Source organism: Lynx canadensis, chromosome C1, assembly GCF_007474595.2.
Source record: "Lynx canadensis isolate LIC74 chromosome C1, mLynCan4.pri.v2, whole genome shotgun sequence".
NCBI lineage: Eukaryota > Metazoa > Chordata > Mammalia > Carnivora > Felidae > Lynx > Lynx canadensis.
This window is the reverse complement of record NC_044310.1, coordinates 195,153,076-195,167,728: the sequence shown is the minus strand read 5'-3', so window position 1 is coordinate 195,167,728 and position 14,653 is coordinate 195,153,076. Positions and strand designations below refer to the sequence as shown.

The window sequence follows — 14,653 nt, the reverse complement described above, 5'->3', positions numbered from 1 at the left end:
TATAAACAATTACATATAATTTAAAATTCCCGGTCTTTTTTTTTTTTAATTTTTTTTCAACGTTTATTTATTTTTGGGACAGAGAGAGAGCATGAACGGGGGAGGGGCAGAGAGAGGAGGAGACACAGAATCGGAAAAAGGGGTCCAGGCTCTGAGCCATCAGCCCAGAGCCTGACGCGGGGCTCGAACTCACGGACCGCGAGATCGTGACCTGGCTGAATCGGACGCTTAACCGACTGCGGCCACCCCAGGCGCCCTAAAATTCACTGGCTTTAACAACTCATCTTTCTTATGCTTCAGCATCCTGTGAATGCATGTCTGAGCCCAACATCAAGGCTCAGTACTGATTGTCTAGGACCTATAATCCTTGCTCCCATTTCCATGTGAATAGAATAGGAACAGGAATACAGATAATATCAACATTGTGTTTTTCTCTGAGGCTGGCATGCTATTAATCAGGCAATTTGCAGTCCTTTAATAACATTTTCTAGAAAGAGCCCTGGTGGGGGCACCTGGTGGCTCAGGTCGGTTAAGTGTCCAGCTTGGCTCAGGTCATGATCTCATGGTTCATGAGTTTTGAGCAGTGAGTCGGGCTCAGTGCTGGACAGCTCAGAGTCTGGAGCCTGCTTTGGATTTTGTGTCCTTCCTCTCTCTCTACACCTCCCCCACTCGTTCTCTCTCTTACTCTCTCTCTCTCATCTCTCAAAAATAAAAAACATTATTTATTTTTACAATTTTTTTTATTTTTAAAAATAAATAAACATTATTTATTTTTATTAAAAAAAGAAAAAAGAACCTGGTGGACCAAAGTTCTCACGCTGGAATTCTTCATGAAATGTTGCTCTCCATAGCCATCTGATTGATGCTAGATCAATGCAAGTAAAAGTTACTAACTTTAAATTTTTGTTTTAACGTTTATTTATTTTTGAGACAGAGAGAGACAGAGCATGAATGGGGAGGGGCAGAGAGAGAGGGAGACACAGAATCGGAAGCAGGTCCAGCTCTGAGCCATCAGCCCAGAGCCCGACGCGGGGCTCGGAACTCCGGACCGTGAGATCGTGACCTGAGCTGAAGTCGGACGCTTAACAGACTGAGCCACCCAGGTGCCCCAAAAAGTTACTAACTTTAAACGGAATGATTTGTATATTTCAGATGCTATGAGATCCTTTTTTCCTCAATTCTGGTGCTTCAGGAAGATGACCTCCGTCTCAGTGAAGATTTTGATATTACAAGAAATAAAACTACAAAATGTGAAGGGAAATCTCTCACCTTGGTTGAAAACCTCAGCGATCAAATTCTGCTTATTTGGATCCACGAAATCCACAGACTGACCTTCAAATTCAATCTTCCCGAGCATGGTACCCTGTCAAATCAAAAAATTAGACAGTTAAAAGGGAGCAACAGTCAAGGTGCTAACAGGATCCATTCACAGACACCTACACAGCAGCTCCAAGATCTAAATGTCTTTATAACTACTCAAAACCATCAGCAGAAAGAAGATCCTCATCTTCTCAACCTGGAAAGATGCATGGTACATTTGAGAAATGCTCTGGGAAGTACAATTCATTTTTTAGGGCTGAGATTGTGACCTGGATTAAACAAGATCAAAAGGCATCAGAATTCAGGCCTCCAAGTTCCAGACTGGTGCCAATTAAATATTTAGGCTACCTATTCCCTTAGTGCATATGACCTAAAGATAGTTCATGGGAGACATGGACAAAACAATCTATGAGAAGAAAATAAGAAATCTAAAAATTGTAGAAAATTGAAAAGAATGAGAATTAATTACATTATGATAGTAAAATCCATTCACAAAAAGATGTGAAATGCGGGCACCTGGCTGGTTCAGTCAGTAAAGCATGTGACTCGATCTCGGGGTTATGAGTTTGAGCCCCACATTGGGCATAGAGATAACTTGAAAGAAGAAAAAGAAAGGGAGGAAGGAAGGAAGGAAGGAAGGAAGGAAGGAGGGAGGGAAGGAAGAAAGAAAGAAAGAAAGAAAGAAAAAGAAGAAAGAAAGAAAGAAGAAAGAAAGAAAAGAAAGAAAGAAGAAAAAGAAAGAAGAAAGAAAGAAAGAAGAAAAGAAAGAGGGGTGCCTGGGTGGCTCAGTCGGTTGGGTGTCCGACTTCAGCTCAGGTCATGATCTCATGGGTTCGGCCCGCATCAGGCTCTGTGCTGACAGCTCAAAGCCTGGAGCCTGTTTCAGATTCTGTGTCTCCCTCTCTCTCTGCCCCTCCCCGACTTGCACTCTGTCTCCCTCTGTCTCAAAAATAAATACACATTAAAAAAAATTTTAAAAGAAAGAAGAAAGAAGAGAAAGAAAGAAAGATGAAATGCCAAGTAAGTCATCAATTTTGAGAAGAAGCATTGAAAATATTCACTGCTTTAGATATGTAAATGTCCAGGTGTCCTTAAGGACCTGAACTTTAAAGAATGTTTAGACCTCTCTGAAGTTTTCACAAATCAGCCTTGCTAGCTGAAGATGGCAAATGTTTTCTTATTATTAGCAATGTCTTCAGATTTACTTATTAGTAAGTCTAGTTTTTTTTCTATTTAGAAAAATGGCATATTACATTAGTAATCAAGACTTATTAGGGGTGGGAGGGAGTCAAATAATTCATTGATTTGCCTTTCTCCAAGGCAATTACAGCATTGAGGGAAGAGAAAGAAGCTTTTGTTTCCTTTTGAATGTATTCCTTAAGGGAAGAAGTAGTCACTTGGGAATGAGTGAGGGTAGAATGTACCAGCACATCATTCAACATGATGGTTATTTCGATGTGATTATTAGACCGGAGTGCTACCTCACACTCTGGGAAAAAGAACTATAAACCACTTTTCACTTCCACGCTGGATATTATATTTCATGATGGTCTCTATTTACTCTTATCATCCAAATCACAGAATCCTGGCCATGTTTATGGATCCCTAATTTTGAAATGTGGTTTTCAGTTCTCATTCCTTCTTTTTTTAAAGCATGCTGAATGAAATACAATCTTACCCTTTCAACCTAAGATTAACAGAACAGAAAGCCACAAATATACATTTTTAATAGAACCAACATAGTCAAATATACCAACATAGTCAAATATAAGAGCAATACTACTATTTTACCTGTGCTAATCCATTCAGCCTATTTTTTTAATGTTTATTTATTTTTGAGAGAGGAGTGGTGGCGTGGAGGAGGGGCAGAGAGAGGGAGACAGAGAATCCATGGGTCTCCCACTCAGGAACTAAGAGATCATGACCTGAGCCAAACAATCAAGAGTCGAGAGTCAGACACTTAACTGACTGAGCCACCCAGGTGCCACTATTCAGCCGAATTTTGAGAACGTAACCACCTGTGATAAAAGAGGGTTCATCTTAAGCCAACATATACATGAAGAGTACAATATAGTCTTGTAAAGCATTTTTCCAAATCATTAGGCTTGACTATATTTTTATTCACCCGCTGATTCTGCAGCCCAAATTGAATTTCCCAATTTTATTCCCTTCCCATTTCAAGTAGCCTTACCACTGTTTACTGCTCCCACAATGCCACTGGGCTAAGAAAACACAAGAATCAACTTGGGATGTACAATCTCATTAACATCTATTCTCAGGAAAATTATGAAGGAGGAAGTAAAAGCAGAGGTGAGGGACAGGATATTGTAAACTCTCACTGTCCTCCTTCTAGTCACGGGTATGTGGTGTGCCTTATTTACAAAGAGCTGTTTTCAGAAGCTGTTCTTTCTGTGTACAGAGATCCTATGTCAATATACTTTCTAACAGGGAGTCTGCAACAGATTTGCTTGAAGAATCCATTTCACTTTGCAAATGTATCATTTATTTTTTTTCTTTTTTATGTAATACAATTTAATGAAAAAAATTCAGTGGCATTTGGGGAATTTAGTTCATGGTAGTGAAGTAAAGTGTCTTTGTGTTTTGGGATGTGAAGATTTTGTGTATGAAAAAAAAATATTGTCCTTCTCTCACAACAAGAAAAAGCAAGCAGATGGTGATGAGATATTGTCAAAGGAGGGGTCAGATGTTGCAGCTATGAGATGTGCCAACTAGAAGTTAAACTTACCTTTATCACCTTGGTCTTTTGAACAGTCTTAAGAAAGAGTATATAATTGAGTAATGTATGCAGGGCTCATTGGACACACTTATGAAATAGAACTCACTAATTTCACAGATAACCACTCCAAGGAAACCGAACAAATAACAGGAAAAAGTGTTGCACACTTTCTAGTTTACATCTTTCAGCATGCCAGCATTCACTGAGGCAAAATTATTATGCACCTGGTACCTCCTCCACTGGTCTCACTGTCACATGAGCTGACTTATAAGGCCTTGACTCACTGGGATAGTGAACACCCAGTGGGCACTCAATATCCTGCTGCCAAGTGAATTAATCTCAAATCCATTCAGCAACAAACATCCCAATCAAGTACTAAGTCTGAAAAATTACATTAGAAATAGTAAAACAAGATGACAGAGGACCAAATGACAGAAATTGGCCAGATGCTCTTTCATACTGTTGGATTCCCTGAGCACTGAGAAAAAAATATAATATTTAAGTTTATAGAGAGAGAGTATAGTATATACTATTTTAATTTTATATATATAAGTTATATATGTATATATAAATATACATACACAATATAAAGAATTATATACACATATAAAGAAACATAGGGTTGGCTAAAGATGATGATCATACCTTATCCCGAATTATTTTAGTCAGCATTCTTGTATCCACTCCATAAATTGCAGGGACCTATACGAAAGAAAATTTGTAGTGACAGTGAAATTGGAGGAAATAAGATCCAGCATATTGTTTTCAAGTTACAAACTTAGCATCATCTATCTTCTTGAGCAGTAAATAATTTCCCTACTCCTTCTTTACTCTGACCCAGGGTGACTGTGTTGTCAGAACACGGTAAATTGCGTTCCAGTTGGGAACAGGACTCTGAATACCCAGGACCTTCACAGAATAAAAATGAGAAATTCTGAACATCAATCTTCTGCTTAGTTTCCGTTTCTTTTAACACAAAATGTTAAAGAGCAATGTTATATATTTATATTATTACATGTATTTATATAGATAAATAATGGATTTGTGAACTGCAGAAGCAATCTTATGTAAATACATGCAAATCCATGTTTTGAGTCAAATTGTTCCTCTACCTACTACACACTCAACACATTTTCTGAAGGTGCTTGCTAAGTAATCAGGATGTAATAAGTTTGCCCATCCTATTAGGAAATCAGGCAATATCACCATTTGTTTTCTTTTCTTTGAGTAGTTTGGATAGAGACAGATATGGTAAATAAAAAGGGCGATGAGTTAGGAATCTGAAAAATAAGTTCTAATTTCTTTTCTTCCACCATTTATTTCAGTGATGTTTGAGCAACATGTTTTTCCTCACCTGTACATACATAGAAGGAGGTGAACTGATTACTCTCTTAGACCCTCTTCTACTCTATTCAAAGTGCGTTTTTTTAAAATTTTTAATGTATATTTATTTACTTTGAGAGAGGGGCAGAGAGAAAGGGGGAGAGAGAATCCCAAGCATGCCCTATGCTGTCAGTACATAGCCCCACAAAGGGCAAGATCTCACCAACTTTGAGATCTGGACCTGAGCCAAAATTAAGGGTCGGAGGCTTAACCAGCTGAGTCACCCAGGCGCCCCTATTCAAGCACATTTTTAAAAACAAATAACAAGTCATGAATTAAGTTCTTGCTCAAACTGTTAGTTCCTAGGCAGAGCAGCTGTCATGTCAGTTCCCTCATGACACAAAGGAAACACTAGAGCGAGGGTCTCCTCAATGACCATTACAAAATTAGTTGTCTGGGTAAGGGAAGTAAATTCAGATAATGGTTGCAGAATAAAATAGTAGTAATTCAGGGGATGACATAAATGCTTTCTTCTCCCTTTCAAAATCTAGAAAGAATGAGACCAGGAAGCCACAATTAAGATTTCTTGATTTCTCAGAAAGGAGCAACATTTAGCCCCAATACACAGATGCTCATTGGCATGGCAGAGCTTTCTCGGAATCATATTCTGCCAGTTACGGGCCCCGCACCAATCCAACAAAAAGCAGCTCCAGCAACACTGGAGATGAAGCCAAATATAGCGGGTCCCTTAACTTTAAGTACATCTAACATTCAAACCAGGAGAATCCTGTTACTTTATTACAAAATAATACTTAAACTAAGGAAAGTATAAGATAACGTTTTTAACCCTTTTCACGTACTACTTCAAATAAGATTAATCTAATTATGCGTCATAGAGTCACAACGTTTAAGCTAAAAGAAACTTAACAGCAATCTGTTTATGCTCTCATAAGAGTTAAAGGTTTAGAAAGTGTGGTATGGTTACACGACCTGCACAAAATCACACAGCTAGTTGATGGTAAGGCTGGTACTAAAAGCCATTACAGAAATACATACCGTGGTCCTGGGTAAAAGGGGATGGGAAAATTAAGTGGCTCAAGAATATAGAAAATTCTAAAATTTTCTCTAGCCCCTTTCCTCAAAGAGAAGTGCTACCAAGCATGTGCCACCTAGTGGATTACACTAAAAATATGTGGTCCTCAGGGTTTAGAAGAGAATTGGTCCGAGAGAGAGAGAGAGAGAGAGAGAGAGAGAGAGAGAGAGAGAGAATTAGTCCAGGCAGTGCAGCCTGCGTATTTCTCACCTTTTCTTCTTGTAGCCACTGCCCAAGACTCTTGTTAGCCAGCCAGTGGTGGTAGTCATTGCTATAGTTCAGAACCAGCAAACCTGCAACCTAGAAACAGAGTTGTTTGAAAGGCGTGACCACGAAATATTACACAATTCTTGTGATTTGTCATAACAGTCAGTTTGCATTTTTTTAAAAAGGTTTATTATATCCATTGATACAAGGCTTAAAATCCTTGGGACTTGAAGGAAAAGGAACAGGATCAACATTTTTCTCTTAAAATATACCACTGTTGCCTTAATTACCATGTTGAAGAAAAGTCTTAGCCCAGTTGCTAACTCCTGTCCCCGACTTCTCAGCACCCTGGTACCTTTCTCCATGGAATTTGTCAATAATCTAGTTAATAATCATTTGTTTAATGTACATGAAGAATAAATAATTTTTGGCTACATTTAAAGGAGACTGAGAAATACGGGGAAAATTGTGAGAAATAGAATTAATCTAAATGATCAGTCCAAGTCATTCAAAAATAGAGTGGCAAAAAAAACAAAAAAGAATGAAAACATAGAGTGATTAATTTGGAGTACACGTTTTTAATTGTTTATATGGTCCACATTCCTAATATTATCCAAATTTATTTTGATTAGGAAATCTTAATGTGTTACTTTTAAAATGGCATACAAGTTATCTTTTATTCATCCTCTAAATAAGATAAGATTAAAAAGCAAATAGTTGATACAGAGTTGATTACCAAGGATCTTTTAAAGGGTAATTCATCACTATTTCTTGCAGCATAGTTGTCATTTAGACTCATAACAACATCTTTCCAAATTAAGCCAAGTTCATCCAAGGCATTAAGAACAAATGCAAAGTGTCATGAAAAATGAAATTCAAAATATGTAATGTTAAAAATTATTTCATATACATGGGAATAAGGTTGAGAACATGAATTTAATGGTTTGTACTACAGTATTAGAGAGAAACTTGAGAAACTTTGCCCACCCTAGATCTTAAAAATAAATCAACATCCCCCTTCAGTTGAGACTTCTTCTTTTTTTATGTTTATTTACTTATTTTATTCATATTTTAAATGTTATTTATTTCTGAGACAGAGAGAGACAGAGCATGAGTGGGGGAGGGGCAGAGAGAGAGGGAGACACAGAATCTGAAGCAGGCTCCAGGCTCTAAGATGTCAGCACAGAGCCCGACGCGGGGCTCGAACTCACAGACCATGAGATCACAACCTGAGCCGAAGTCGGACACTTAACCGACTGAGCCACCCGGGTGCCCCTTATGTTTATTTATTTTGAGAGAGACAGAGTGAGAGTGAGCAGGGGAGGGACAAAGAGAGAGGGAAACACGGAATCTGAAACAGGGCTCGACTCCAAGCTGTCAGCACCAGCAGCTGACGCGGGGCTTGAACTCCACCAATGTGAGATCATGACCTGAGCTGAAGTCAGATGCTAACCTATTGAGCCACTCAGGCTCCAAGACTTCTTGTTTTTTTTAGAGTAGGACTCCAATCCAACATGGGGCTCAAAACTCACGACCCTGAGATCAAGAGTCGCATGCTCTAGCGGACCGAGCCAGGCAGACACCCCCAGATGAGACTTTTTAAATAGTCGTCGCTGGCCACTACCTAATTCCATCAGACTCCAAATATTTGCTGAGTCCAGTTCATCCAGGGCAGTAGTGTCAGGGGCTCCACCATTCCCAATAATGGGATTGGCACATGGTGAGAATCTGTCCTTGTAGGCAGGGTCAGTAAGTGCTTCTGGGTACCTGAGTAAACACGGTCAAAAATTACCAACAAAAAAATGCACGTATACTACAAACTACAACCTCCATACATGCTTCTTAATATTGCACCCCTTGAAAAGACAGAACATGAGATTAAACTCCTGTAACCGCTTCTAGCATTTTAGAAAATCTAGAAGATGAAACTTGTATCCCAGATATGACTGCTCTGAAAGACAAACTGATATCTTTTTTTTTTTTTATTTTCATTGAGTATAGTTGACACACAGTTGTTCCGTTAATTTTAGGCCTACAAATAGTAATTCAGCGTCTCTAGTGTTTGCTTGCTCACAAGTGTAGCTACCATCTGTCATGGACACAAGGCTATTACGGTATCACTGACATATTCCCTATGTGGTACCCATTATTCCTGTGACTTATTTATTCTATAACTGGAAGCCTGTACTTTCCACTCTCCTTTACCCACTTTGCCCTTCCCCCACCCCTCTTTCTGGCAACCGTTATAGTTTGTTCTCTGTACTTTGGGTCTGATTTGCTTTTAAAACAAAGGACTCTTAAGTACTAAGGCCATTCTCATAATTTTCATTCCCTCAATTTCTTAAAATTTTAATTCCTTACAATTTCCTTCACAGGGTCTTCATTGTTTTTTAATATTTTTTTAAGTTTATTTATTTGAGAGAGAGAGAGAGAGTGCATGCACACAAGCAGAAGGGGCAGAGAGAGAGAAAGAAACCCAAGCAGGTTCCACACTGTCAGTGCAGAGCCCCACATAGGGCTCGAACTCACGAATGGTGAGATCATGACCTGAGTCGAAACCAAGAGTCAGACGTTTAACCGACTGAGCCACCCAGACGCCCCGTAGAGTCTTCATTTTTTAAATATTGTTCTATTTAAAGTTTGCAGATATCCTGAAGTTTCCACTTGTCTACCAGACATGAGTCCAAACTAATATTTACTGTTAGGGCCAATATCACCAAAATATTAACTGTCAAATATTTTTAAGTTTTTTAAAAAATATCATTTAGGAAACTGAAGAGAATCCTTATTACATCAATGGTGGCTGCATGGGTATATAGTTTATTAAAATTCACTGAACATTTAAAATGAATGAATTAATATCTATACCAGAATTAATAACATAAATGTAGTAGGTTTTTATTTAAAGTCCGGAGAAAGGGAAAAAAAAGATTACATGTATTCTATGAAAGAATTACTCAATGAAGTTGATTTTTAACATAGCTTTAGAAAAAGGTATATAACTTGGAGTTATTATCAACTTAGAAAAGAAAATCAACCCCACAAAAATTGACCTCAAGCACTTCTGACTTCTAAATCAAAAGACTCCAAACAACTAATTTAAAGTACTGATGTGGAATTAGGGAGGAATGCATTAGGTCTTCATTTGAAAATTAATAAACACATAAATTCTAGGGCGCCTGGTGGCTCAGTCGGTTAAGCGTCTGACTTCAGCTCAGGCCGTGATCTCACGGTTTGTGGGTTAGGCCCCCATGTCGGGCTCTGTGCCGACAGCTCAGAGCCTGGAGCCTGCTTTGGACTCTGTGTCTCCCTCTCTCTCTCTGCCCCTCCCCTGTCTCTATGGCTCTCTCTCAAAATAATAAATAAAAACACATATACTCTCATTTTTATTATATATGTATATACATATATATGCTTATATATCACTCTTATTCTTAGTAGTAAGGAACATTATTCCAGTAAATACCAGGTGTTATCTATAACTATTCCATGCACTGGAATCTATTGCAAGTGTGGCCCCCTTCTCGCATTTTCACTTTCTGTAGAATGAGTTAAACCAAATCTTTCTTGTAGATTATTAGTGAAAATGAATGTAAGTGCTAAGGGGGACAGAATCAACAACCTTGAAACCAATACAGTTCAACACAGGAAGTAGTCAACATAAATTCTTCAACCCCATCCAGACAAGCTCCTCCCAGAACTACTTTTGTCAATAGAACACTTAGTCTTTCAGCTCAGCAAACCCTTAGGTGACTAGGTGCTCTCATACTTATCCACACCTCCATCAGCTAATTTCTCAGATGCCTTTCACCTGTCAGGAACTGCCAATTTTTTAACCAAGGCTTACACACAATAAAAATGCATTTCTTGAAGATGAAAAACAAAATAACACCTTTAATTACCAACCACCTTACTGAGTGAGCCACACAATGAATGAAAACAACAGTTCTCAATGGAAAATAGGGTCCGTGGACTAATCTACTAATGAATGCCTTTTCTTACATCAGAAACATCTTTAATTAATTTAATTTTACTTCCCTTTCTTCTTTCTCTCCATAAAAGAACTGGCCATTCCCTTTAAACATATGCTTACAATACTCTCTCCAGTAAATGAATAAATACAGCTTGTCCTAGAGAACTGCAGCATTAGAAGCAAATTAATCCATCAGGTCCTGTTTGACTTTTGTGATGTGACAAGATTTATTACCCATAATCTATCACAGAGAAGAAAACTCTAGTGCCCTCCATCATTCTGATCTATATTAAACAGTTGTCTGTTGGCAGGTATATTAACACAGCTAGTAATTAGTGCTGTCGAAAAGCTTAAATAATTGCCTGGTGAAGCAAAACTTTGCAAACAGCTTTCATACACTGTAATTTAATGTTCTCACCAGTGGAACTATTTTAAAACCCATCTAATATTCTTTATTTCAAACGGAGAGCCAAGAGTTTAGAGAAGAATATATGTTAATAGTATAATGGAAGTTTGGCCAGTGGATAATCTCAATATCCATTAACTCAATGTGTCCGTGTCTTTATAAGGTTAACTGAATTTTCCCAAAGAATGTATTAAATATTCTATGCTATAGAAGTTTAGTCCACCGAGTCTCTAATGGAAACCTCTTGAAACCATCCGGTCATATTTTTTAAAGAACTCATATGTTTTTTTTTTAATCCCAAGTATAAATTACTATCTAATCCAGCATCCTCATTTTTGTATGTGGAAACTATGATTCAGAGGGGTTAAGGGATTTTCTCAATATTGTATAACCAGTTGTCATTGAAGTTTATACAAGAACTTCAGCCTCCTGGTTCCCAGATGAACAAATATTTGTTGGCTAGATAAGAACAGCTACGTGATTTCTGTAGCAGCTCTTATCTTTGTTGCTGTATATCTATTAGCAGATCTTAAATACTAAGTTGGGTTTCAGTTGACAATTTTGAAAATGTCAGATCCATGAACCTGCTCTCCTTTTGATTGCTTCAAGAAAATAAATGTACCTGTTATTTCGCCTTTCTTATTACAGTGTGAATTTACATAGAATATCTAAGAACTGCCTCAGCTCCTTACAGTAGTTCATATTAGATGTGCAAATCTGATTCTTAACTTCACTGAAGGAATGACACTAGAATGAGATACCCATCCTTTTCCTTGCTCCATACCTTTCCTTGCAGAAGCCGCTTACTAATCTAATAGAACCTGTCACCTCGGACCCTAGTTTTCTAGAATTACTTGTATTCCTTATTTCCAGGGTAATACCAGGGTCCATGTTCTCTTTCATTTACAGCAGCAGGGAGGAGTTTGTGTCTCTGCCTTCTTTCCGGGATGGCTAGACTAGACAACATACAGGCGCAGTGTGATGTCAGGACAACATGCAATCTTAGCACAATGTGACGATTTCAACCTACCACCATGAGTAAGATCATCTCGTTATTCCTCTGCATAAAGGAAGAATAAAACCTTGGCACACGAGCATTACTCACCCTGCTAGGCCAGTATTAAAAACCACTTCACCAGCAACAGAGGATGGATGGCCAAAGGAGTAGCCTTTCATCTTTGTTCCATCTTCCAGGACAATGTGTGCTGTCTGTGCCTAAAGGAACAGATTCACGAATCTTAGCAGAATACAAAGCACGAGGCACAACTAGTTGAAAAATATCCAAAGATACAATATGCAAATGTATTAAATAAATGTACAGTACATTTGATGAAACCGTACTGCCTATATTTGGAGTTGTGCTCCTGTTCCTTGTCACTTTTCTTCAAACCTGTGGCTCTTGTCACTGGAAGGTGTTTTATTTTGTTTTGCTTGAAAGAGGAACTGCAGCATGTTGATACATTGTATATTCCGAATCTACTTGTAGAGTTACTGACAATCCAAAAATATTTCAGTTGAGCTGAAATGCTATGTGTCTATCTTTTATCCCCTTAATATTTCATAGCTATGCTCAAGTATAGCTTTAAGGGAAGTTCATGAGTTTGCAGAAACATTGCGTATTGTACCAGACAGCTCATCATCACTCTGAGGTTTAGAGCTAGAAGGAATCTTCAAGATTATCCATCAAATTGTGTTCCAGAGAACTCTTGTATTTGATTTCGTGCTCCCAAGGCCTGCCCCTCCACACTAGCTTTATGGTCATAAAGAAGCTGAAACCTTATCGCTCTATTAGTACTGACACAGAAGCAAGCACTATGAAACATCTAAAAATAGATCACATTATATTTTTTAGTAGAGTTAATGATATCCATGTCTGGTTCTCTTTTTAGAGTCCAAGGCATTCTGAATTTGGTAACTTCACCATGCTAATCTTTGAACTAGCTTCTGTAAATTCTTGGCTAAGAAGACAGACAATGAGAGAAACTTATCTAAGAAGCAGACATTGGCCACTCTTCAAAAACCCTAAATTCTATTGTTGAAACAATTTAGGCCAAATCTCAATTTCCATAAAATTCAGGGAAGAGAGAAATGTGTTAAACTGTACTTTGCAATTCAAAATATAGACTCTGTAAGAAACTACAGGACAAAATAAGTGAAACATGGTTTTAGAAAATAAGATGAGGAAAAACATCTCTGCAAGAATTGAGGAAATTTGATTAATTTTTAGCATAAATTTTTAAGATTGAAGATGGCATTATGCTTATATTTAAGAGTGTTTTTCTTAAGATATACACTGAAATACTTAAGGATAAAATAATTTCCTTCAAAATATTCAGGGGTTAGGGCAAATGGGTAGAGATATGAAACAAATTCAGCCATGAGTTGAAATTGATGAAGTAAGGGAGATCAGTGTGCAGGTCCTTCTGCAAAGATTAAGTGTGGCCATTAAAGAGAAACATGAATTCTCTACTTGATTTCTCTTACATTTTTAGGACTGGACTCATAGTGTCTAACCCTTTTGCACCCTGCCATCCACACCCACCCCCCCCCCCACGCACACACACACACCAACCTGGTATATAGCTGAAACTCAGTAAGTGATTTCCAGACCTCTGTTACTACATTCCTCTAACTTTGCAACAGGCACTCAGTTATTCAAGTGCTAAAATGGAAAACCCTGATTATTTTTCTATAGAAGTCTTCTCTGTAGAAATACAATGTGTCTTTTAGGTACAAAGTCCACAAATCTCTGGCCATTGGAATGATGCTCTTTGTATAAAGTAGTGTTTGATCATCTTTAAACCAATATACCCTGTGCCTAAATATTATTTATGTATGGGTATGCATACACACAAAATATTTGCAAGCAAAATATTTTAGTATTTCCTATTAAAATTGATATGTTTGGGGCACCTTGGTGGCTCAGTCAGTTAAGCAGCTAACTCTTAATTTCTGCTTGGGTCATGATCTCACAGACCCTGGGATCAGGTCCTGCATGGGGCTCTGTGCTGACAGTATGGAGCCTGCTTGGGATTCTCTCTCTCTCTCTCTCTCTCTCTCTCTCTCTCTCTCTCTCTCTCTCTCTCCCCTCCCTCCCTCCCTCTCTTTCAAAATAAATAAATATATTAACTTTAACAATATTTTTTAAAAAAAGAATTTTCTTTAAAAAAAGATTCTTTCTCTCCTCTACCCCTCCCCTGCTCTCTCTCTCTTTTCCTCTCTCAATAAAATAAAATAAAATAGACATATTTAAGGTATTTCTCTCAACCAGAAAGTTCTTGTTTTTAATTGGAGGTACTATGCATGGATTGAAAACACATATTTCTGAGAAATGTGGACAAAATGCTGTCTGCACATCTTATATGTGTTTCTGACTATGAGTGTGTGTGTGTGTGTCCATAGGCAAAGTTAGCCAAAAGAATTTTGCCCTTTACTTGGCGTAAAAATTACCTTTGAGATAAGTTTTTGTTTATGTACAGTCTTGGAACCAGTGTTCGAGATCTCAAGCTTCACACTTTACCTTTGAATAGTTATCGTTTATCTTCTCAGCAACTAAACTAAAAAGCTTTTGGAATTACTGAGCACAAAGGAAAC

At 37.9% G+C, this 14,653-nt stretch overlaps 1 protein-coding gene across 1 annotated transcript in view; it reads right to left on the bottom strand.

Moving 5' to 3' along the window:
* CPS1 (carbamoyl-phosphate synthase 1) overlaps positions 1 to 14,653 on the bottom strand; it is a 128,591-nt gene that overhangs the window by 94,191 nt on the left and 19,747 nt on the right. The window contains 8 exon segments of the mRNA XM_030323767.1: positions 1,270 to 1,278; positions 1,280 to 1,363; positions 4,703 to 4,759; positions 6,684 to 6,773; positions 6,971 to 7,061; positions 8,305 to 8,341; positions 8,344 to 8,447; positions 12,165 to 12,274. Of these exon segments, the coding sequence (XP_030179627.1) occupies positions 1,270 to 1,278; positions 1,280 to 1,363; positions 4,703 to 4,759; positions 6,684 to 6,773; positions 6,971 to 7,061; positions 8,305 to 8,341; positions 8,344 to 8,447; positions 12,165 to 12,274 (582 nt within the window).